The sequence below is a fragment of the Artemia franciscana genome, chromosome 5 (assembly GCF_032884065.1).
Source record: "Artemia franciscana chromosome 5, ASM3288406v1, whole genome shotgun sequence".
Lineage (NCBI taxonomy): Eukaryota > Metazoa > Arthropoda > Branchiopoda > Anostraca > Artemiidae > Artemia > Artemia franciscana.
This window is the reverse complement of record NC_088867.1, coordinates 2892240-2916096: the sequence shown is the minus strand read 5'-3', so window position 1 is coordinate 2916096 and position 23857 is coordinate 2892240. Positions and strand designations below refer to the sequence as shown.

The 23857-nt window shown below is 32.9% G+C and overlaps 1 protein-coding gene across 4 annotated transcripts in view; it reads left to right on the top strand.

Annotated features, from left to right (window-relative positions):
* Positions 1 to 23857, top strand: part of LOC136026877 (tubulin beta chain-like) — a 60128-nt gene that overhangs the window by 13119 nt on the left and 23152 nt on the right. Inside the window, exons 3-5 of one of the 4 annotated variants that reach the window (XM_065703670.1) lie at positions 319 to 444; positions 8314 to 8543; positions 18031 to 18198. In XM_065703670.1, the coding sequence (XP_065559742.1) occupies positions 319 to 444; positions 8314 to 8543; positions 18031 to 18198 (524 nt within the window). Of the gene's footprint in view, positions 1 to 318; positions 445 to 8030; positions 8261 to 8313; positions 8544 to 16663; positions 16832 to 18030; positions 18199 to 23857 lie in introns of all 4 variants that reach the window. The other 3 variants (XM_065703667.1, XM_065703669.1, XM_065703666.1) reach the window with 3 other exon arrangements.

The following is a 23857-nucleotide window of genomic DNA, read 5'->3' as shown; positions in this document are numbered from 1 at the left end:
CGTTGTAAAATATTTAAGATACTGGTAAAGTAGGTAAAATACCAATTTTTCATGGGTCCGTAAAATTACGGTAAATACTCAATTTTACCAGTTACAACACTACTGCAGCTAATCTTTTTTACCTTTATTTCGTACTGTTGTTTCAGTATCTGTTGGAGATAGGACAAAAAAAATGTAAAAATGCTTTTTTTCCTCATTAGAATAAAATGTCTGTGCAAAAAATTTAAAAGGAAAGAGAGGAAAGTCTGCCCTGTACCCAATCCTGTTTTATCGTTGTTTTGCACCACTTTTGTTTCAGATTTTCTATTTTTGCCATAGGTGGTAAATATGTTCCCCGTGCCATTTTGGTGGACCTTGAGCCAGGTACCATGGACTCGGTTAGATCAGGACCAATGGGCCAAATTTTCAGACCTGACAACTTCGTCTTTGGACAGTCTGGTGCCGGTAAGAGTCTTTTGTTTTTTTCTATGTACATTATTGTCTTTAATGATAATTTCAAAATCTCATTTCCCTAGTCATCCCATTAGCAACTTGAGTTTCCTGTAAATATATATACGGACAGAGTAATGACAGGATGCCCTTGAGCTTTGTATTTTATGCTAACGGTCAGGTTTTCGTTGAACCAAGGGAGAGGAAAAAATGCTGAGCTAGCTAATATTACTCTTTTCATTTCCTGTTAAACAATTCTGCATGATCTGCGTTTGTCGAAGTCACGTATGTTTTTTGCAAAAAAATTCCTTACAATTTTGTTGTCTTCAACAAAAAAAACTTAACTTACTATATTTTCTCTTTGGAATAATCAATCCTGATTTATACTTCGAGTATGTGTCGAGGAATTTTGTCTGAGAGAGCTCGGTAACAAAAAAAAATTGATTTTTCTCCTGGAAAAACTTAGACTATATTTTAATCAAACGCGTGTAAAGGTCAAATTTTAATCGCGGGAGGGCTACGATAGTATCCTCCCTGAGGAATGCTACCTATTGAAATAGGTAGTCGTTTGTCGGAAGATAAAATGTACTGACACTACATGCCTACAATATTAAAACACTTGCATAACTTTTATATACTCAGAATAATACATACTCGGAAAAAATTCAAATAAAAAGTAGAAAAACATACAAAATAAGAAAAAAACATTTTCCGACCTCTGTTGAACTGATTATATTCTACTTAAATGCGCGTGTATCTAATATGCCGAAGCAAGTTCTCATTAAATATGTAGCTAACTCTCGCCTTGTATTATTTGCTCATTGACAAAGCGAGCAAATAAACCAGAAATATTGTCCAGGTGTCAACCAGCTTACTACAATTTCCCTGCGTGCAGATGGCTGTCGCATTGTGAAAGCAGTGCAGGGGTGATTTAGTTTGTGACTGCGACCAAGTTACGTTGAATGTTACATGATCATGTTAAGTTACATGATCATGCATAGCGTAATCTGGGAAATTATTAGTTGTTGTGACGTTTTTTTATTAACTTTTATTGTCGCTTGGTAGGATAAAAGATATTTGTAGCTAATTACTGAAACAACACTGAACTACCAGTTAGAGTTAGAGGTTTGTTGCTAGGCAGAATGAAAACAAAACAATGTCGGCGATATGTTCACTTCTTTCTACGCTTCTTGTAAAAGCATTATGTTAACGTATGGAAGGGCTGAATTAAACTAAAATTATAAGGTGGGAGATTAAATATCTAATTTCTCCCCTCCCTCATTAAGGTTTTATTACTTAATATTTGTTGTCCTTAAAAGTTTTAGAATACTAGTTGTGGTGAAATAGCAAATTTGTGGGATTTTTAATTCTGTTGTACCTGGTTGCGACTATCTTGTTTGTTATGTTTTTGAAATGAATGTATGATCTATTTTCCATCTTCCAGTTTCTGTTTGGCCGGAATTGCTTCTTTTCAGAAAGATGGCGGGGGAGGGGTCGCTCTTAAGTATTTTTTACTTGAGTTGGTGTTGAGCAAGTTTAATTTAGCTGAAATATTCAAAAGAATACACATTTACACCAGTAAATTCTATGGAGCTTCTGTCGCGGTGGGGCTCATATTGACAGTAGACTTTGCGGTAGAACCAATCATGGTTCACTTTTTCAATTCGTCTTAAAATTTGGAACTTCTTTGTTTACACATTTCAATTGGCGAGGTATTGAAAAACCTGAACAGACAAGACCTTCCTCTCTGACAAAAGCCAATTACCGGACGGATCTGAGAGTTTATAAGAAATGAAAGGAAGTAGTGTGTTTAGAATAATTTTGGCTCAATTTAGAAAGCTCATGGCGGCACAATGAGATCTATCTATGCTTGTTAATACCGAATCTAGAGTTCGATCTCTGCCCCCCGCCGCTGCATGGCACTGAATTTCAGGGAGATTATGTATCAAGTGTCTCCCAATTACCAAAAAAGACGTTTAATTGTGATCATCCTAATTCGAATACAGCGTTCAAAGAACTTCCGAAGATATATATAGATATATATATATATATATATATATATATATATATATATATATATATATATATATATATTTACTCGAAAACGACAAATTTATTTGGTGAAAACTGACATACTAACATTTTTAGGGGGAAAACGATCTGGATAAGTATCGAATTTGGGCAAATTGTTTAGTTTTAGAGTCTCGGTAAAAATATATATATAAATATATATATATTTATGAATGACGTACCAGAACCTTGGAATAGTTGTAATAAATTTGCTGAAAATAAATGTCTGCTAATTATTTAGAAAGATTAGCCCGAATAAATTGAAATTAAAGTTCTTGAAAAATAACGCCTTTCTTTGCGCTGAGCGAAGCTCGGTCCTCTGTTATATGAGTAATATAGCGAATATTAAAGCGACACGTAAGCATTATTATTACAAAAATTAATTTTATTAGTAGTAACGACTATCTAAATTTTAAATTGAAGGTTTTCCAATGCTAAAAAAGTTTTAATGCTCGTTGACCCTATGGTGCAACAGTGCCTCTTAGGCAATTGGTGGTTTATCTGTAGTGCAAGGCAGTGAATTTGATCACTTAAAAAAAAAAAAAAAAAAAAAAAAAAAAAAAAAAAAAAAAAAAAAAAAAAAAAAAAAAAAAAAAAAAAAAAAAAAAACTGGCCTTTGTAAGTGTTGACTTGGGTGTAGCATTATGCATATTAATATAAAATAATAAAATGTATGGTATAATTTTTAAATGTTAAATATCATGTAACTAATTAGTACAAATTAATATAAAAAATAAATTAGAATGTAAATATGTATTTTTGTATTATAGTTATTTCAATACTCTAAAATAGTAAAGATTGTTAATTAAATTGATTAGATTATTAGGGTTGAAAAGCTAATAAAAGTGGAAATGACTAAATTTTATTAAAATATAGGCTCGGCAACATCAATAACAACAAATTGAATACTACCCCTCAAGATTTCGATAAGCTCAGTTTTTTTTTTTTTTTTTTTTTTATCCTTGGATTAGGAACAGTTTGCCTTTGGATGCTGCAAACGCCTTCACATTCAGGATTATAGCATGTCCAATGCTTGGTTAAATATTTGTTATAGGAAAATTTACAGGTAAGAGGTCGGCAAGTCCACCTTCAGATTCACTTTCAGGTCACATCTTCGTATATCGTCACGAACTTTATTTCCTTGTTGTTGATTACTTGATAACGTGAAAAGAAACAGATTAGTTTTTTTTCGAAGATTTGTGAAGATTTACCATTTTTTCTGAAAATATGTCTGGAAATTAAAAGGGAACGAAACATTTAGATGTAGTTCACGTATTTGTTTGTCTTCGGTAGGATTTCTCCGAAGTCTAATCCCTAATCCGAGTGTAAATCCTGAAAAAAAACTTGAAATATGATTCCCTCTTCGATACACCACTTTTTTTTGCAATGGACTCATTTACTATCTGGAACTACCAGGATATACTTTGTCTTTTTTTGCAATAATATTGATCATTTAGGACACCAAAGATAAGCTTTAAACTGGTCTATTAAACCATTTAAGTGTACGAATTTAAATCGTGCAATGTCACAAACTTAAATTTTACATAGTTTTAGAAAACGGGAAAATGTTTCATCTTTTTTATGGTGTTACCAACAACGAGTTATTTTTCCAAAAAGGTTTTTTTTATATGTTCAAGGCGCACCAAAAATAATTTTAATTTAAAAATGTTCGAATTTTGATTGTTTCTGTGAGCAAGAAAAGGTATATAGCCTATTTTAGAAGTAGTAGAAGTTGCCAAATATCATGGGTGAAATCAGATAAAGGAAAATGGATAGAGACTGGGTTGAGCGGGAGGGGGTGAACTGTAAATCTTAGTTGGAAGAAAAATCACTTATCGTCGCTAGAATTATTGCTGTACCTTATAACAGAATGTGGTCACTTACTATTTATATTGCTTAAAAATAGCTATATCTGGTTCAGTCAAATTTGAAGGAATAGCAAAAAATTTTTTGAAATAGGATTTAATTGATGCTTGTTGAATTGAGCAGAATGTTTTAAAGTTGTTCACACAAGCATTTGTAAAGTGTTACTCACGCAATATTGGAGTGTCCTCAAAAGTTCATATATGGATTTGCTTGGATCTTGTACGGTGTAATTTCTATTGTAATAATTCAATACCTTAAATGGCTTTGTTTGAGGTGTACTCTGAATCATTAACAGGACTCTAAAAGGAGTCTTAAAACCGGAAATATTTGGGTCACCTTTTGCTAAAGTGAACGGTTGGGTTTAAAAGGAAATGATTTCAGCAAATGATTCCTTTTGGAAATTGTTGCATGCGTTTTGAGAATATTGGACAGGCTATATGCTATCATTGCAGCGCGCATAATGAATTCCTCCCCCTCGAAAATGTTCTGAAGTAAAATAATTCGAGTAATTTCAAGACATGAGCGCGATTACTGTTAAAGCTGTACAGAGAAGGGGGGATTCTCCCCCTAATTCTCTCCGCCCTGAGATTGACCAAGAGGGTCCCAACTCGGCTCCCCAGAAAACTTGAATAATATCACAATTCCCTTTCTATTTGCGTAGTCACATTTTTTAGTTGTGCACCTTCTTCGACATATAGAATGAATGCACTCGGGATGGAAATTGTCGAGGTCGCGCCAATAACTGCTATCTGACATTTTTAATCTTGTAAGGTAATTGCCAATAACTATTTTTTAAAGGAAGGTTAACAAAGCAATGTATGTTAGGAGGGTGATTGAACACACATTGCCATGCTGATATTCCTTTTCACTTGACATCCTAGGCCGGAAGAGTTATTTACCCCTTCGATATTAGCCACAGAACAAGCAACGAGTACTAATGGAAATGTACAATCAGAAGCATTTATTATCCACTGCCGTTAAGAGCAGAAGACTCAGATAGTTTGGACATGTTAAAAGGTGCCCAAGTGAGTACCTGATTCACCAGTCCCTTGGATTGAAGCCTCTTCCAAGCGGAAGTACGGATGCAAATGGGACAAATCATGGTTGGATATCATCTGCCCTAAACAGCATACCGAAGACAATCGCAAAATATGGCCCAGCGTGCTCTTGGTCCCGAGTTTGGCTGCACACCCCGTGTCATTTGGGATTTAGTCATCGTTGCCGGTCAACTTTTTCAACTTAATGCAAGGTTTGATTCGGTGAGGTTTGGTTAGCTTAGCTGAGGTTTTTAAGCCATTTCTGATAGTTAGAACCAAATTTAGCCTAACTTTAACTTTTACCATCATGGCTTACATGACTGAAAAAGCTGAGTTGCAAAGCTAATTAAATCCAAGCAGAAAAAGGGAGTTTAGGACATTCGCCGGTGAATGTCGACATTTTCCAGATTTCGGACATTCACAACATATATATATATATATATATATATATATATATATATATATATATATATATATATATATATATATATAATATGTGTGTGTATATATGTTGTGTTTTATAAATTACCGCTGCTGACTGTTTGACAGCAAATCATGCTCGTGAATGTTATTTCTAGCTAATTTAGTCCCGTTGGAATTGAGAAAATATGACTAGAATATAAAGCGGTCGATTATGTCGCATCACGTTGAAATTATCAGGCGAGTTTGTAACTATATAAGCTGTGGTTGATTTTTATTCAATCTAAGACAGATGAATTAATCGCTCATTTTCTGCGGTTTATGTTTTGGCTGAGAGCCTGAGAAAAGGTTCATATCAAAGTTATTACTCACGTGATGTCTAATTGAAGTCCAGCCAGAAGTTACTGTTCGAAGAATTTTGAAATAAGTCTATTTTTACACTTCCTCTTTTCCTGTTGAATAAATGCCATTCGTAGTTCAGAAAATTAAAAAAAAATCTATTAGTAAAATTGCTTAAATGCTATTCACTAATAAAATGCTATTCACTAAAATTGTTAACAAGTCTAAGTTTATGTATACTTAGGAGCAAATTTCTTTTATGATTTTCTGTAAAAAACCTATTCGTTCACCCACGTGTATATCTGACCAGGTATTGGCATTTTGCTGTTATTGGTCATTTAAGTTGACCGCAATGCAAGGAAAGAAACACCTGGAATATCTATCACCCGCTTTGTATCCCGTAGAAATCTGATTTTCCTACATGAGATAACCTACTTATTGCAATCAATCCGCAAATTAAAAAAAAAAGAATTTTATTTTCATATCAGGATTAGGGCGTTTTTTCTGTCAATCTATTAATCAGCTTAATGTCGCAATATGAAGAATAAAACACGAAAATATTTCGCCTTACTTTTTCCCCTTTTCAAAAATCCATTTCTCTTTATATTATTCCCTGTCTAGACTCGTCAAAGTTAAATGCCGAGTTTCTAAACCGAATGAATTAAGGAGAGCTGGGATCAATAAACTAAAGAAGTATATGAGGAATTCAGAAGAGAATGAGGTGGAGGAAGTGAATGTCATCGCAAGTAGCTAGGATGAGCATATTAGGAAGCAAAATAATGTAATACATAGCAATCATATATTTCAAAAATGTCGAAAAAAGATGAATGGGAAAGAAAAAAGAAAAGGCATTTAAAAACGAGTAGTAAAAACACAACTGCTGTTAAAAAAGAATTGAACAGAAAACTCAAACTAGCGGGCTTGCTGGTTGTTGATATAAACTACAGGTTTAATTTTTTGCGGGCTGAGAAGCTGTGAATTCGAGCCCATAATATTACCATAAAAAAGATCTTACCATAATTTCTTGATTTTATCCTCGGTTTCAGAATCACAAATCGCCATGAAATTCAACTAGGCAATGCTTGGAAAATTCCAACTGATTTTGGATTTTAATTAACTTATTGAAACAAATTTTGTCTTTTTTTAAGGATAGTAGTAAAATTGTTGAATAAGAGGGAGTATCATATTATTTTCACAAAGTTTTTGTGAATCGTTTTAAAAGTTCTATTACAGAGCTATTTGAGTCCATGTTGGCAATTTTAGAAGATACTATATAAATCATCAGAACGAAGTGGATTTTAAACTTCATGATTTGCCCAAAATTTGTAGAGTGGAGCTTATATTTTACTGGGTATTAGCGTTCAGGAACGTACATATTTTTTAGGGAGGGGGTGGTAATAATAAAAAAAATTGAATTTATAATTTCAATAAGAAGAGCCCAGAAATTCGGGAAAACCTTGAATTCCAGATTGACATAAAAGAGCTAGAAAAAAAAACCTTCCTACATACCGTCTTCCCATCTATGCTGGAAGGAAAACGAAAACATAAAACCGGGCAAAACTTTTAATTAAGGACTGAAATTTAAGTAAAGATAAATCCTTAGATTGATACTATATCTGAATATTTTGATTGGACTATCTAGAGGCCTTAGTAATGAAAAAAAAACTGGATTAAGGAAATTACAACATTCTAGAAAATAACAAGCTGATATGTATTTTTGTTGCCTTGACAAATTAAGAAACCTATATTGTGCATGGATAAGACTAATTTTAACGTGAACAAACAAGAGGAACAATTTTGGGTGTGGTTCCAAGGTTTTATCAATTTTTTTTTTTTGCTTATCATTAACATTCATTTTCAATTATATAGGAAACAACTGGGCAAAAGGTCATTACACGGAGGGTGCAGAATTGGTTGACTCAGTATTGGATGTCTTGCGAAAAGAGGCAGAATCCTGTGACTGTCTTCAGGGATTCCAGTTGGCACACTCTCTGGGGGGTGGAACTGGCTCTGGCATGGGCACGCTCCTCATTTCAAAAATCAGAGAGGAATACCCTGATAGAATTATGAATACCTTCTCCGTTGTCCCCTCGCCAAAGGTGAAATTTTACTTGTTTAGTTGATCACTAAAAAATCATTTTCCATTATACAGGTAACAACTGGGCGAAAGGTCATTATACAGAGGGTGCAGAATTGGTTGACTCGGTGTTGGACGTTGTGAGAAAAGAGGCAGAATCCTGTGATTGTCTTCAAGGATTCCAGTTGACACATTCCCTGGGGGGTGGCACCGGCTCAGGCATGGGCACGCTCCTCATTTCAAAAATCAGAGAGGAATACCCCGATAGAATTATGAATACCTTCTCCGTTGTCCCCTCGCCAAAGGTAAAATTTTTGAAGAAAAACAAAGCAAAAAAACAGAGTGTTATAACTTTTATGTTTTCTTTTATTTATCTGATTAGCTGAGACGACTTCAGTGGACTGACCAAGTAGGTCCGCACCTGACCATATAAAACAGAGAGCACCCCTTTATTTCATGATCCTAATGAATCAGTCTTCGAGAAAGGGTGAGTTTTAAATGTGTCCACTCGCGTTAAATATTCTACAGCCACCCCCGCTGTAGATAATATTAAATCATATGCAGTTCGAAACTATGAATTCAAGTTGTTTAACGTTAAACAATAAAAATTGTTTAGCGTTAGTGCTGGGTATACTCCTGTCAGTTCCCTCGTACGATAATCTTCGCCTGTCGATCAATAGCCACGTTTTATGAATGATCTTTGTTCTTAGTTCATTTTAACGTCACATTAATACTCTAGAATGGAAAAAAGGAAATGATGATAATTTGGTATGAAAATCCTTTATCGACATTAATTTGCTGCCTTATTTTCCGCTAAACTACTAACTTCGTGTATTTTGTTAGATTCAGAACATATGGGAAAACGGCTATTTCAAAGCTGTCATCTTTTCCACTTTCAAATAAATATGCCTTAAATCTCCACTCTGATTGGTCAGTCACAACGTTTAATATTGAAAGTTAAACTCAGCCCAACTACCTCTGATGGTCTCAGATATAGCATAAGAAATATTACATAATAATATGCAGGTTGTTTTATTGAGGAGAATATCATTTTTCTTTCCATTTTCATCCACTTTTTTAAAATTATTTCTAATATTTTTATCCATTATTTCAATCAATCAAAGGTGAAACTAGATACTGTCGGGGTTAGAATGCTGAAACCCGTTTTAACAAAAGAACCCAGGACATCATGAGATTCAATTAATGGATGAATATATTATTAGGGTTATGTATAAGACCATCAGGAGGGGGTAGATGCATTGTCAGAGAAGCGACCGTGATATTTGAAAAAAAAAACACAAAATACGGTTCTTTTATTTTATTAGATATACACAATAAATATAATTGTAATTTTAAGGGGAGTATGCAACATATTAGTTTACGTTCGAGTTCCTCAAATAAATACAGAAAACAGTAAATTCAATGTTTTTTCCTTAATATAGAAAATGTATTTTATAATTACGTAGTGCTTGTTAAGCAATAACGATAATTTATTAATTGATAAATTTTGAAAATAATATAATAATAGAAAATGAAAATATGATAGTTCTCTTCATGCAAAAAGTATCCGCCTAGCAACAATGTGTTAAAAAATAGGCTCTGCTATGGTTGATTTGAGGTTCCTCATCCGATGTAATTCAGAAGGACATAAGATAGTGGGAGAAAAAGACGCGAACGTTTGTTTTGAGGGATTATTCAAATTTGATAGGATAATTAAATTATATAGAAAATTATGAGGAAAACCGTAAAAAAATCTTGAAATTTTTGGGCAGGAATTTGATCTGAAGGAGAGGCGGTTTTAGGGGGGGGGGGGGTAGAAGGGGCACTTGCCTCGGGTATGGAAATTTTAAGGGGATCAACACTTCAAATAAAAATTCTAATGGTTATAATCATTTTGTATTTTTTATAAAGTAGAGATTATAGTTAATAAATGGAAATAAAAGTAAACTATTAATTAATAAAATCAACTACAAAATAAAAATAACAAACATATTTTAAAACTAATAATTATTAATAAACTAGTAATTTTAAATAATTTTGTTAACATTTGACCGAAAATTTTGTGGGAGACGGGGGGGGGTTAATCACGATTTTGCACCGGGGCGCAAAATGCCCCCCATCTTTAGTGTACTTTGATGGTTACATAGTATGTAGTGTTCTTTAGATTTAGCAAGACAACATAATGATGTGTCGTTGTATTTCTTAAATCCATTGTTGATTTATTTCGAACGAATCTATTGTAGCGTTCCTATTATTCATACAAAGGGAAATATGCACACTTATGCAAACATCTGCGGGTGTCACGCAATTCATTCTTATTTTGGCACAGCAAAACCTTTGGAAATTCCCTGAAGCTTTCGTGGAAAATGGATTCGAAGAAATTTTTTGAATTCTTCGCAATTTTTTAAAATACAATTTCAGCTGTTTATTGTCAATCGAAATGTGGCATCATTTTAAAATCCAAATTGTCTTCCTGCTGAGGAAGTTTCATCGATTGGGTGAATGATTTCATTCAGTCGTCTCAAACTTTCGTCTTGTTGATGTGAACTCTCAGTGTGCAGTCATGCATCGGAAACTAGTCTTAAGGTTTCACTCAAGTAATTCCTAATTATAGAGCTTTATATCAAACCGGACGTAGACCTTTTCAATGCCGCCACTCATAGTGAAGAATCTATCCAGATGCCAAAATAAAGCAACTTTTTTTTTATTGTGTGAAATTATCACGCATTTTTAATAGTAAAATAGTTCAAAAAACGTATTTCTGAGTAACCAGTTGACGAGGAGAAATTATTTCTCGTTCTTAATCATTTTATGGGAAACTATTCGTCGGTAACGAATTATCTTTTGCGTCTTTTGTTTACTTCTGTTTCATATTGGGCCAAAGGTAAAAAGGATCACTTACCAAGGTGCTTTTTTTTTTTTTTTTTTTTTTTTTTTTTTTTTTTTTTTTTTTTTTACTGGTATATTTTGAACCGAGAAATCGTTCGTTTCAAACTAAAATTTAAAGTTTACTTTGCTTGTTCATATTTTATTTGTATTTTAGTGTTCTAAAATCACATTTTGAACGTTTCAACACAGGATGACAATTTTGCTAGCATTCGATAGGTAGAAATGTCAAATTACAAAAAAAAACTGGTTTATTTTTCAAATCTCGTTTGAAAATTGTCGTATATATATATATATATATATATATATATATATATATATATATATATAGTGGGGACTACGTTTAAAATCCATGAAAAAAAACTAAATTTTTCATTTTTTCAACCAGCTTAATTTATTCTTTAAGAAATAGTTATAATAATATATTGTTTATTTAGTAATATAGTAATACAAACATAGTTTAATATTGTTATGACATTAAAAGCAGGGTCATAACCCTATCTTGGCGAATGAAGAGATCTGGAACTGATGAATTTGAAGATATTTTCCTAAGTACCTTGTCCTTAGGTGTAAGTTTTCATTTCCGAGATTTTCAGCAATTTTAAAATCACTCCAAATCAACGTAGAAAGTTTTACCAGATTTCTATGAATTAAAAATAAACTTGTTTGAAAAAGGGCATTTTAGGTTAAAAAAAACGATCTTCAGCTAATGTATATTCACTATATTATGGAACCGTTTATTTGATGCAAGTATCAGCACCGGTGGATCCAGGGGAGTCGAAGGCCCCCCCCCCCATAAAAAATTCTGGTGCCCTCTTTCCTTTTTCTGTTTTTGTTTACTCTTTTTTAGAATAAATTTGTCATTTTGGTTAATTATTGGTACCTTTGTCACACAGGGCCCCCATACGATTTTGCTCATTGGCGCCCTTTTCACATTGCCTCCTCCCTAAGATTTTGCTCTTGATCCGCCCCTGAGTATTAGCGCTTTATATGTTAATATTAGCCCTATTTTTCGCAAAATGTTAGACCTGTTAACGTTTCGCTCAATTTCATGGGATTTTAAGATGACAGAATGCACCTTAATTCAGCTAAAACTAAATTCGAGGAACGTTGTGGGTGCAACAGTCTGATATTCAATTAAAGTATTTTGTATTTGATATATATATGTATATATATATACATATATATATATACATATATGTATATATATATACATATATATATATATATATTTATTTATTTGATATATATATATATATATATATATATATATATATATATATATATATATATATATATATATATATATATATATATATATATATTAGCCTTGTGTTAGCCATACATTTCGAAAAATTCTAGCCCTCTATGGCTAGCTCAATTATGTTCATGGGATTTTAAGGTGACAAAAGGGAAAAATACGACCCATTTAGAATGTGATTTTAAAAACACCTAGATTCAGCTAAAACTAAATGTTTGAAATAGATGGAATCCAAATCCATTAACAGTGTCGGTTCTGTCATTCATTTCTGGATTTGCTCAAAAATCCTTGTTCAACTGGTGTGAATTTAGTTAAAGACATGATGAATTTCCCGAGTTGCTGAAATTACTGTAGAAAAGTGTTACTGTTTAGTTTTGACATAGAAATAAGCTGAATTAAAAATCCTGATTGCAAATTAGCAATGATGTACTAATTAGCTTACTTGCTAATGGAAAGTGTAATTGTTTTCCAATTTCTTTTGTTTTGTCAATTTCTTCCGTTCCATTAGGGGCCCCCTCCTCCATAGTGCGTATGTGCCGCTTACTGATATATCTTGAAAAATTGTCACACGTGAACTTACGCAGAAATTTATTTCGACGATGGCCAAATTAAAAAAGAGGAACGAAAGACATGGTAAATTAAACTATTTTTGTATGTGAGCTCATTGCAGTTTTTAAGATTCAAATGAAAAGTACGATTCTATCAGTTAATTGGTCTGCCAATTTCTTCTGTTTTTTTTTTTTTTTGGCTTTCAATGCTGAACATAGAGAATGAGTTACTATGTGATATAAACAACGAATTAGCGAATTCCAAATTTGCTAAGGATCTTGGCTATAATATTTGGTAAGGTTTGCCAAAATGAAATTAAAAATGGTTACAGGATTATCCCTTTTCTGTTACTGATTTGGCATGATGCTACCATTTAGAGAAAAAGGTTTAATACAACAGGTTTCTAAATATAACCTGTTTTTATTTCTCTGATTTTATCATGGTAGTCAGAATTCTGAATTTGGTCCAAGTTATATGCTTGTTTGAAAGCGTATAAGGTAACTTGACAAAATCACGGCATATTATTAGGAAACATGTCAGAAAGTTTTTATAATAATAGGTTGTGGGGAATTTTGTCCTCAAACAAAGCCATTGTGTTTTGTAGATATTATACTAAATTTAAAATGTTTTAAAAATACTCGCAGGTTCTTGAGTGGCTGATAGTTCGACCAACACCATGGACGTTTTTCGAAGACATTTTGGTAGGGACCCGCCGAAAGCCGTCTTTTATGGCAATACTAAAAAAGTGTTCCCATAAAACGTCTTTTATGGGAACACTAAAAACAAGCATCAAAAAGGCAAAAGTAGAGAAAATAAGATATAAAATCAACTTGAATAAAAAGAAATGGAATTGAACATCGATTAAAAACAAAAACAAAAAAACTTGAAGCTTGATACTTAAAAAAGCCGTAAAAATACTTAGAAAATAAACTTAAATTTCGTGTCCTCGCTATTTAGCGATAATAAAACAAACAAAACTAATTTCTTTTTCTATTTTTTCAACTGTCCATAGGACTGACCATATGGCTTGATCAAAAGAATGAGTGAAGTTAAATTCTACTACATTTTGCGATTCTTTTTCGTCGTCAAGGAGAATTAGTTAAATAGTTATTTCAAAATCAAAACGTTTGTCAAAAACTTTGCGGTCTCTTTTTTAAGTGCTCTGTTTTCAAATTTTTTGATTGATTTTGTTCCCAATAAAAAAAAAGGTCCAAATAAAAAAGTCAATGTTAGGAAGCGTGATTATTCTATTTGTCTAGTCCTTAGTCTAGTCATGGCTACAATGGGAAGTGGGGTGACCTAATCCGTAGGGAATAAAAAATACAGAAATTTCAATTTTTCAGTCCAAAAAAAGCTGACTCTTTGAAAATAACCCTATTCCAAGTCTTAATTCCCCCTCCCTCTGTGGAAAAATCTCAAGTTTTCTTGTTGGGTTTTATTGGTTCAGACTTTAATGTCGTTGTTTACCTTCAAAGTAGTCTGAAAACGCTTCTCTTTTAATATTGTTTTTATAACTTATTGTCTTACCGAGTTTGATCATGCCATACGTGCAATGGCGGTTCTACCCTTTCTCGTACCTGGGGCAAAAACAAAATCTTGTTTTCAGGCCAAATTAAAAAAAAATTATTCACTAAATCTTTTTTATTTATTGATTAAATAATATTTTTCCTTAATTATTGCTTAGTTTATTATTTAAATTATTTGATTATTATGGATTATTTTAGTCATTAGTATTTAATTATTTTATATTTCAAAAATTATTTTTATCTTATTAATCAACAATTTACTAATGTTTTCATTTATTCTTTGTGCCCTCTATTTTAATAAGAAAGAAAATTATAAAATCATTATAACAGTTAGATTTTTATTTGAAATTTTGTGCCCTTAAAATTTTTGTGACCGGGGCAAGTGGCTCCTCTATCCCTCCCTAAAACCGCCTCTGTGTATGTGCCTTAATCTTTATTTTCAGACTGAATTTTCCCTAAAGAAAATAGTCAATTTGTAGCTTATGTCTGAACAAAAAATACTTGCTGCTAGGAAAATGGTGATTTTAGCAGCCGGAAGTTTATCGAAATGCGAGCCAAACAAGGATTAGGCAAACGTAAAAATGTCTTGCGGCACTATCCAATTAAGCAGATCTGTGGTCATCTGTAAAATCTTAAAGTTAATAGCGTCTTTTGTTTCGGCAAAAAATAATCCGGAGCTTAAAACGTACGACGTACGAGCTTTTTGAATATTGGTATTTTCGTTCTCATGATTCCTAAAGATTATTTCTAATCTGAACCGTTTTACAAACCATTGGTAGTCGTGATTCCTATTTTAAACTCATTATTTGGATTTTAGGGAAGGACAAGAAACTGAACAATCGCTTGCGCGTGAATTAACCTTGGAAGGAGCACCAATTCGTGGTGGAGGAGAAAAAAACTATATTGAATTTTGGGGAACCCCTAACAGTTCTTAGTATTTGGGTAGGGGCGCTTTTTGCATCAGGGTTTTAAAACGTTTAAGAAACTAGATGAGGTTTGCATAAGAAATTATATAAAATAAGAAACAATTAGACTACGTCTAGTAGGCTCGTATCCAGGTTTTTTTGTGGGGAGGGGCAGGGCCGTATCCAAAATTTTTCGGGGGTGTTTTACACAAGGATTTGGAGGGGGTGGGTACATAAAAAAACCCAAAAACGTACAAAAAATTGCTTTATATCCATTTTTGTTGAGTTTTTACGAGTCAGACAAACATTTCGGGAGGAGTTCAAATCCCCTAACGCCCCTGGATACGGCCTTGGGGGAGGGGGTACGTAAAGAACGCATCACAATTTTATTCACTTTTGTTACGTTTTTACGAGTCAGACTAACATTTCGGGGAGAAGGCTTCAATCCTCTCCCCACCGGGATACGGCCTTGATGTCCAGTAAATACTGTTTTAATATGGATTTAGCCGAATGTTGATTGGATATAAGTATTTCCAAAAAGAGTTGTTATCTCTATAGTTTTAATTATTTTTTGAAAAGTAGAAGCAGTTTTAGGGATTCTGAAGGTTATGTGATGGACTTTTGAGGAAAGTTGAGCGCGAAGTTGGTAACGTTGCATAATTAAAAATATAGGTTTTGTGTACAATTTTTCTTTTTAATTTCGTCATAAGTTTTGCTACAAAAAAATATGCAGGAAAATTCGCCATGTAATTTGAAATAATTTTGGTATCTCCTATACAGGGGCCCAGCAGTGTGCCGACAAATGCTGTTACACCTTAACTAAATTAAACTAAAAACATAAGTTAAATACCATGGTGTTGATATGGAACTTGGAGGAGGATCTCACCCTATATGCGCCCCTGCTCCTATGTCCTGTTTTGCTCCCCCCCCCCCTCTGTTACAGAGTTGGTTTCATTAAAACTATATTTTAGCTTTTTTTTTTCTCTAATGTTCTTTCCAGAATATCTGTACTTAAGAATTATACCTGAATAGAGGAAGGGAGCCCCCCTGGAAAATTATGTAATGACGCCCCATTTCTATGGACTTTTTTATTGACAAATGGTTTTATGCGACAGGGGGGTGGTGGCGAAAATTTATTTTGGGATACGAGTTGTACTTTTCGTCCAGCCAGTGCCATGATAAATACTTGTTGTTCGTTCGTTAGATTTTGTTTTATAACCTAGATATTAATCATTGCTATGATTTATTGTTGGATATGAATGACCTAGGATTTTGAATTAATAATTTTTTGACTTTAGGTATCAGACACAGTAGTTGAGCCATACAACGCGACTTTATCAGTTCATCAATTGGTTGAAAACACCGACGAAACGTTCTGTATCGACAATGAAGCGTTGTATGATATTTGTTTCAGAACTTTAAAATTAACTTCACCAACGTATGGTGATTTAAATCATCTCGTCTCAGTAAGTGGGGATACTATACTTAAATGTACCTTTGCTAGTATTTACTGTTTGGTAGTTTGCTACGTTGTGCTTTTAGTTTTATTTTGGAATCTTCGTTGAAAATTGAACTTCCTATTTTAAGTTCGCTCTATGTGCTCTGACACTAAATATCCTATGTTCAAAATAGTGTAGTATTATGTTGACTGAAGAATGCTTGTTGCTTTTTATTTAAAAAGGAAAAATATATATGTGAAAAAGAAATGTCCCCAAGGGTCCAGTTAAAAAAAATTACTTTTGAACGGCCTCTAAGAAACATTTGCAATTTTTAGTTTCAGTTGGAAAAGAGGAAAACATGACTTGAGACTTAAATATAATTTTTTTTTTACGTGGATTAGAAAGGCTCGAGTATACTTGAGGAATGAAAACAAATGCTCTAATATAACAAAAACTTTAATATGTTAAGAAAAAACTTGAGATGGAAAATGCTCCACAAACACTGGGTAAAAGGGTATGCTATAGAAACTCATTAACATCGTTCTTTTTACTCCCTAAAATTTCAAACAATCAATGAACACCCACATAAAGTTCCAAATCCATCCCAAGCTGTTCCTGAGAAATCACTGATATTTTATTTTATAATTTTTAACCATATACACAGTACATTTAATAAGGTTTAAAAAGTTTACTCAGTCAGCTAGAATACTGCAATACAAATTTGATTGTTGAGCTAAATCACGAATGATTTCGTAAAAAAAAAAAAAAAAAAATTATCACAAGCGCTCTAAAATTAAGCCAGGTTCTCAAAAGCGCTCTAAGCAATTACATAGGCTTTTGATTTATGTAAAAAAAATTCCTATTAGACACCTTTCAAATTCTTGCTCATTTTCTAATCTCAGGATTATTTTTACCAGTTATGTCAAATAGTAAAGAAATTTGTCTCCAAGTACTGTCCATTCTGTTTTGTCATATTTTTTAGGGGGAGGGGGCTTACTAAGTCAACAGAATAATTGCAATGATAAGACTTAGGGTGTTCGTTTAGGAAGCTATGACGACTTATATAATACGTGATTTAGCTCATCGGATTTAAAAATTAGCAACATTGATTAAACCCTTTTCCGATTTGTAATGTATAAATTGGTTGTTCAATTTTCATCAAGGGTTCTACCTCCGAACCCTGCTTGCTTTCTTTGATTTTTAGCCAATTGCATGGTGTTTTGTAGGTATCTGAAGTAGTTGTAGAACCTTACAATGCTACCCTGTCAGTCCATCAGCTGGTAGAAAATACCGACGAAACGTTCTGTATTGACAATGAGGCCCTCTACGATATTTGCTTCCGCACTTTGAAGCTCTCAAACCCAACCTATATGGATTTGAACCATCTAGTTTCAGTAAGTCTGCAGACAAAGCATGCTTTTTCGGTGGATATAAAAACAGGTTGATAATGCTACCTTAACAATGTCGTCATTCAATATTTAATGTCGTCATTTGTTAATTTTGAAAAAGAAATCAAGATTTGAAGGGTATGTTTCGTGAGGTCATGAAAGATTTAACACTTATATTTCAGAACTAATAAAGCATTGTTTTTGTCTCCTTATTGCGTGGCTAGATTGCAAAAATGAGATAGTAAATAATAATCAATCGAAACTTTTTCATGAAGATGAGCTGTTGGTGGAACGAAGTTTATCACTTACTAGAAATTGTTTAATGACGAATTGTTTTTGTATATAAAATAAACAATTATGTGTAGAAATAAACTAATTAAAAATTGCATGTTAAAAAATAATCTCGATGTCAAAAGTTATATATTAAAAAAAATGCTGTTTTAGAAAAAAATTAAATGTAATTTCAGTATAACTAATACAAAAAAAATGCTAATGCTACTATATCGTCAATTTTTCGATGGGTTCTTCTTGGATTTCAAGGTCACTTAACTCTTGGGCCGGATTACAATAAATTGTGAATAAAAATAACAATTTAAAATAAGAACGTATTTAGGATACCGTGTTAAAATTTGTAGTATTCATTTTCTTCTTTCTAATTACATCCCAATTACACCCAGAACGTAATTACATCCAAATGAGGAGGCTGTCGAACATAACTCAAAGGTTCTTAAACAAACAAAAGATAAACGTCGTATGTTCCTTTTGAAATCAGTAGATCTTAATCCACTAGTCTTCTTTCAAGGTCCATTTCATTTAGGTAGAGGGGACATTAGGGAATTAGACAGGTGTCTAAATTGTGTTTATATTCATTTAATATTTTTATTACCACCTTCTACGGTGGCTAATATATCATCAAAAATCCTTTCTCTTTTCCAATAATACCGAAAAGTAACACTGGTTTGCATACTTTATATTCCCCCCCCCCCGAAAAACAAAATTGACAGTTCAGCTTATTTTAACATCATTAAAAACAATATACACTTTCTATTTACAAAAAAACATGTCTAATAAGATAAAAATGAGCAAATATTAATTAACATTGCAGAGTTGCTTTCAAATTGGCTTTTATTCTAACAGCCAAATTTTCGGATCTCCAGAGACTTCCTAGCGTATGCATAAAAATGGAACCACAGTTTAAACTTACGCTAATTTCAGTTATGGTTAGAACCCCAAGCCAAATTTGCAATTAATTTTGGAAGATTTATTCCTTATTTGAAGGGTTGTCACCTCCTCATTATCTTACTCTTCTATGCTATAGCTGTTAGCACTTTTAAAAAAGACTCCTATTCTAATTTAACAGCCCCCTTGTTTCGGTAAACGCTCTTAAAAAAAAGGAAAAACAGTCAAACTTGAGCGGTAAGAGCAAGGTATTAAGGAGGGAGACACCCTTCATATATGGAGGGGGTCCCTCACGTAAATCTCCTTTGGTGAAATTTCACCCAATGTAAAGTAGACCTTCCCTCCCGTCCCGTCAAATTTTCTCCAGACAATCCCTTCTCCGCTGAGAATCCCCTCCCTGTAAAATTGCTTGTGGACGAGTCAGTCTGAAAAATTGCATTCTTTCATATGAATAAAACTTTAATATCTAATCGGTTTCTCGATCACTCTAGAAATGCCCCCTTCCGTGGAAATTATTTCCCAGAAATCAAAACTTGTGGAAAATAGCCGCCGGATGAATTTTCCACATGAAAAATTGGTAGAAAGCGTATTACTTTCGGGCCGGCACAAATTGACGAATGAATCTCGCTGGTTCATGCCCCCCTCCCTCTGTAAGAAAAAAAGCATATAAGTAATTTTCGATTTATTCTAAAGATTTGGAAAATAATTTGATCAGTGTCCTTCAAAATTCTGTTATTTGAATTAGATATAGATATGCGCGAGTGTGCTGATACCTACATGCTCTAGTATACAATTGGGCAGATTTTTAAGTGCCTGGAGCAATTCCACTCCTCCTCTCCTATTAATAAAGTAAGGGGCTGATGAATGGCGATCCAATAGATTCTGCACCAGGGGACCATTTCACTAGCTGCACTATTTCTAGTATCGGCAATTTGGTGCTCTAGAGGAACTTTTCCTCAAAACCTTTAACCTTTTAGTCTGGCTGACATGTCACTGCTCTCCAATGGATCGTTGACTGTTGCCGGTCAGAAGCTTCCGTGGACTTGTCGTTATGCGAATAGAATGTTATCTATTGATTTTGTTTCCGTCGGGAAGTAAACCAACTTGAACCTATTTGGAGAAAGCAAGTTGCATTTCTAAAAAAGGTCAAATGATAAAAATTCTATGTTGGTTAAAACTCATAAAGAAACCAAGACTATAAATTTATGAGACCATACAAAGATGATAAAAAAATAGAAAGATGATAGGAATATTGAATATTTATCATTAAATGATCGGTTTTAAGCTGCTCAATGATTGACAAATTAAACTCTTAGAAAAGCAGACAAGTTTAGGGGAGTAGAATATTTTGTTTTTTGGGAACTACTAAAATATTTTGCTCATAAATAAAGGATATTTTGATATTCTGGGAAGTTTCTTGAGGGACATTTTAGTTTAGGAAGATTCCTTTTGCTTAGGGGTCATCGATCGTTTTACCAAAATAAAGAGAAAAATTCATCTAAAAGTTTCCATTCGAATTTCAAAAAAAAAAAAAAAATACTGGTGTGGTGTTGGGCTTCCCTTTCTGTAAATCTTACGTCGGTCCTGCAGATTTCTATCGAATGTGAGTTTCGAGGTCCTCTTAACCAGGTGGCCTCGACATCTAACTTTCTTTGGGTTATGTAAGCTCCTATAAGTGAAGCGTTTCTTAAGCTTTGTAGTCATCTAAAATGTTATGAATTCTAATTGCAATTCGCCAAAGATAAACGAAAATTAATTTGCTGATTTGATTTTTTAAAAGTTGTCTTTGTCAAAGGAAACAAAAATGAATATAATCAGGTTGAAAAGTATTGCCAAGTGTAACTAATTAGTTTTGGTGTCTTATTTTCGCGGTTCAGCATAGCAACACTGACGAAAATGTGGTATTGCCCTTTAAAACTTAGATCTGCCAAAAAAAATCCTATAAAATCGTGCTGTTTAGGTGTGAATAGACCTATGACGGGTTGGGGGAGGGGTGTGGGAGGGTAAGAATATGTTTTGATTTTTTTGTTCTTCGAAACAGCCCTTGTCTCTGCTTAAGGTAAAACAAAAAATATATTATTTTGTAGTGTAAACTTTTGAATTTGATTCTTTATAAGTCATGTGACATCCAAAAGGAGAACGAGTTTTACGTTAAAGCCGCCATTGCATTCGCCTTTAAGCTAAGTTAGTGACGCGAGAGCGGAGTAGGCTATAATAAAAATTCAAGGAATTCCTGTTCTATGTTAAAAATAATCCAAATTCTCACGCTTTGGGTGGATGTGAATTGGCTTCATAAATTAGTGCTATATAGAAGAAGTATATAGTTTTTATGGGTATATGATCTATTGTTCAAAATTGCGTCTAAAAATTCTCGATCAATTGAAATTTAAATAATAACCATATCTTTTCAAGTACGTATAATTTTTAAACAAGGACATACAAGTATATAACTTTGAAAGCTGAATTCACATAGTATGCGAGCTTCACTTTCAATTTCTTTGTTGTTATGCGCCAAAATCAAACTGGGAAATTGGTACTATTTATATTAGGGGTTATATCTGACGACCCTCAAATGCTATAAATCTGTTGTTAATAAATTATGAACCTCAATTGTTGTAATTTGGGTTTTAATAAATGTGTTTATGTGGGGCAGTCGAGACCTGAAAGGAACTGTTGTAGCATTTCGCATGAAATGTATGCGTTTCACCGACAAATAGTTTCTGCGGCAATACCTGGAATAATGTCCAGAATGTTCATGATTTAATTTATAATGGATGTTGGGTATTAAGTCAAATGAAGGAAATATATAAAATAAATAAAAATACAATAACTGAAAATTTTATTATTATGAAAGTTTAAATAATGTATAGAATAACTAAACACATATAGAAAATTGGGTATATTTAATTTGTTTGGTTGTATTTACAGTGAATTTATCCCGTACAAGGAAGTATGGATAATTTATACTCAGAATTTCCGTTCTAACACAGCTATAAAGATCCCTTAAGTTCTAGATGAAATTATTAAATAAAGGAAATACATAAAACAAAAAGTGTTAAAATATATTATAGCTAAATTTAGTCTATGAAATATTGATATGAATATAATGTTTCATGTTCCTTGAAAGTTTCTTGTTCCCTGAATGTTTCTTGTTCCCTGAAAGCCCTTAGTCCTTTCCAACTAACTTTCTAACTGATGTCTAAAAGCATGTTTTGAAAACTTCTTTGAAATCAGTTTCTCTCATTTCATTAATTTTTTTCTTGTCAGTTTAATTTTTTAGTTATGAATGCATTCATATCTGCAGACCAGACATTTGTCTGAAGGATCTCAACCCTGTCTCCAAAAAAGAGAATAAATATGGTTATATATTTTTAGGTAGTGTTGTAAAAAACGATGTTAGAACGTCGTTAGTAAAAGTGGTGAGGGACTGCTGACCTAATTCTCTGTTTTTCTTATCTTACGAATTTATTTTCAGTACATTTCCTAACGATTTATAGTCTTATCATCAATTCGTCACGGAATCTAATAAAAATTTATAGAGATAAGAAAACCTGTCATGACTGATATTTCGTTCCTATCTCTTAATGCTTCAGACATTAAGCTAATAACGTTTTTTTTTTTGCAAACTATTTGAAAAATATTAACATTTGCTATTTGTTTTCTTGAATGTCCGTATAATCAGTGGTGTCTCTCGGGGGAGGGGAAAGGGGGCTATTTGCCCCCTCCCTGCATTCGGGGGATGGGAATTTTGATTTTTTGCTTCAAACTGTGTTTGTCTTTTCTTGCAGTTTAGAGAAAATCCTTTTTCGTCCGAATCAACTGTTAGTTAATAGTAATCGAAAAAAGCCATATTTATATCGTGTAACGTACTGGCTTTTGAATTGTCGCCACCAATTTATGAAGTTGAACTGGCGGTGTATTTTAACTGTTCATTATAATTTGAGCACATAATGAACTTTAATAATAATAACAATAAACGTCAGTTACAATTTCAAAGGTAGAATTTAAAGACTTAAACTGACAAACATATATTCATGTCTCAACCTTTAAGCACATAATACATACATGCACATAATACATACAGTTCCTTTCAGCACATAATGAACTTTAATAATAATCACAATAAACGTCAGTTACAATTTCAAAGGTAGAATTTAAAGACTTAAACTGACAAACATATATTCATGTCTCAACCTTTAAGCACATAATACATACATGCACATAATACATACAGTTCCTTTCAGCACATAATGAACTTTAATAATAATCACAATAAAACGTCAGTTCAATTTCAAACAATTTCAAACGTAGAATTTAAAGACTTAAACTGACAAACAAATATTCATGTCTCAACCTTTAAGCACATAATAAGCTCAAATAATATTTATTACTCAAATGAAAAGTTTAAGAGCTATCCTGATCAATGCACTTTTATTGCTCAGTAAACCATAATTAATTTAATTAACCATCACAATAAACTTCAATC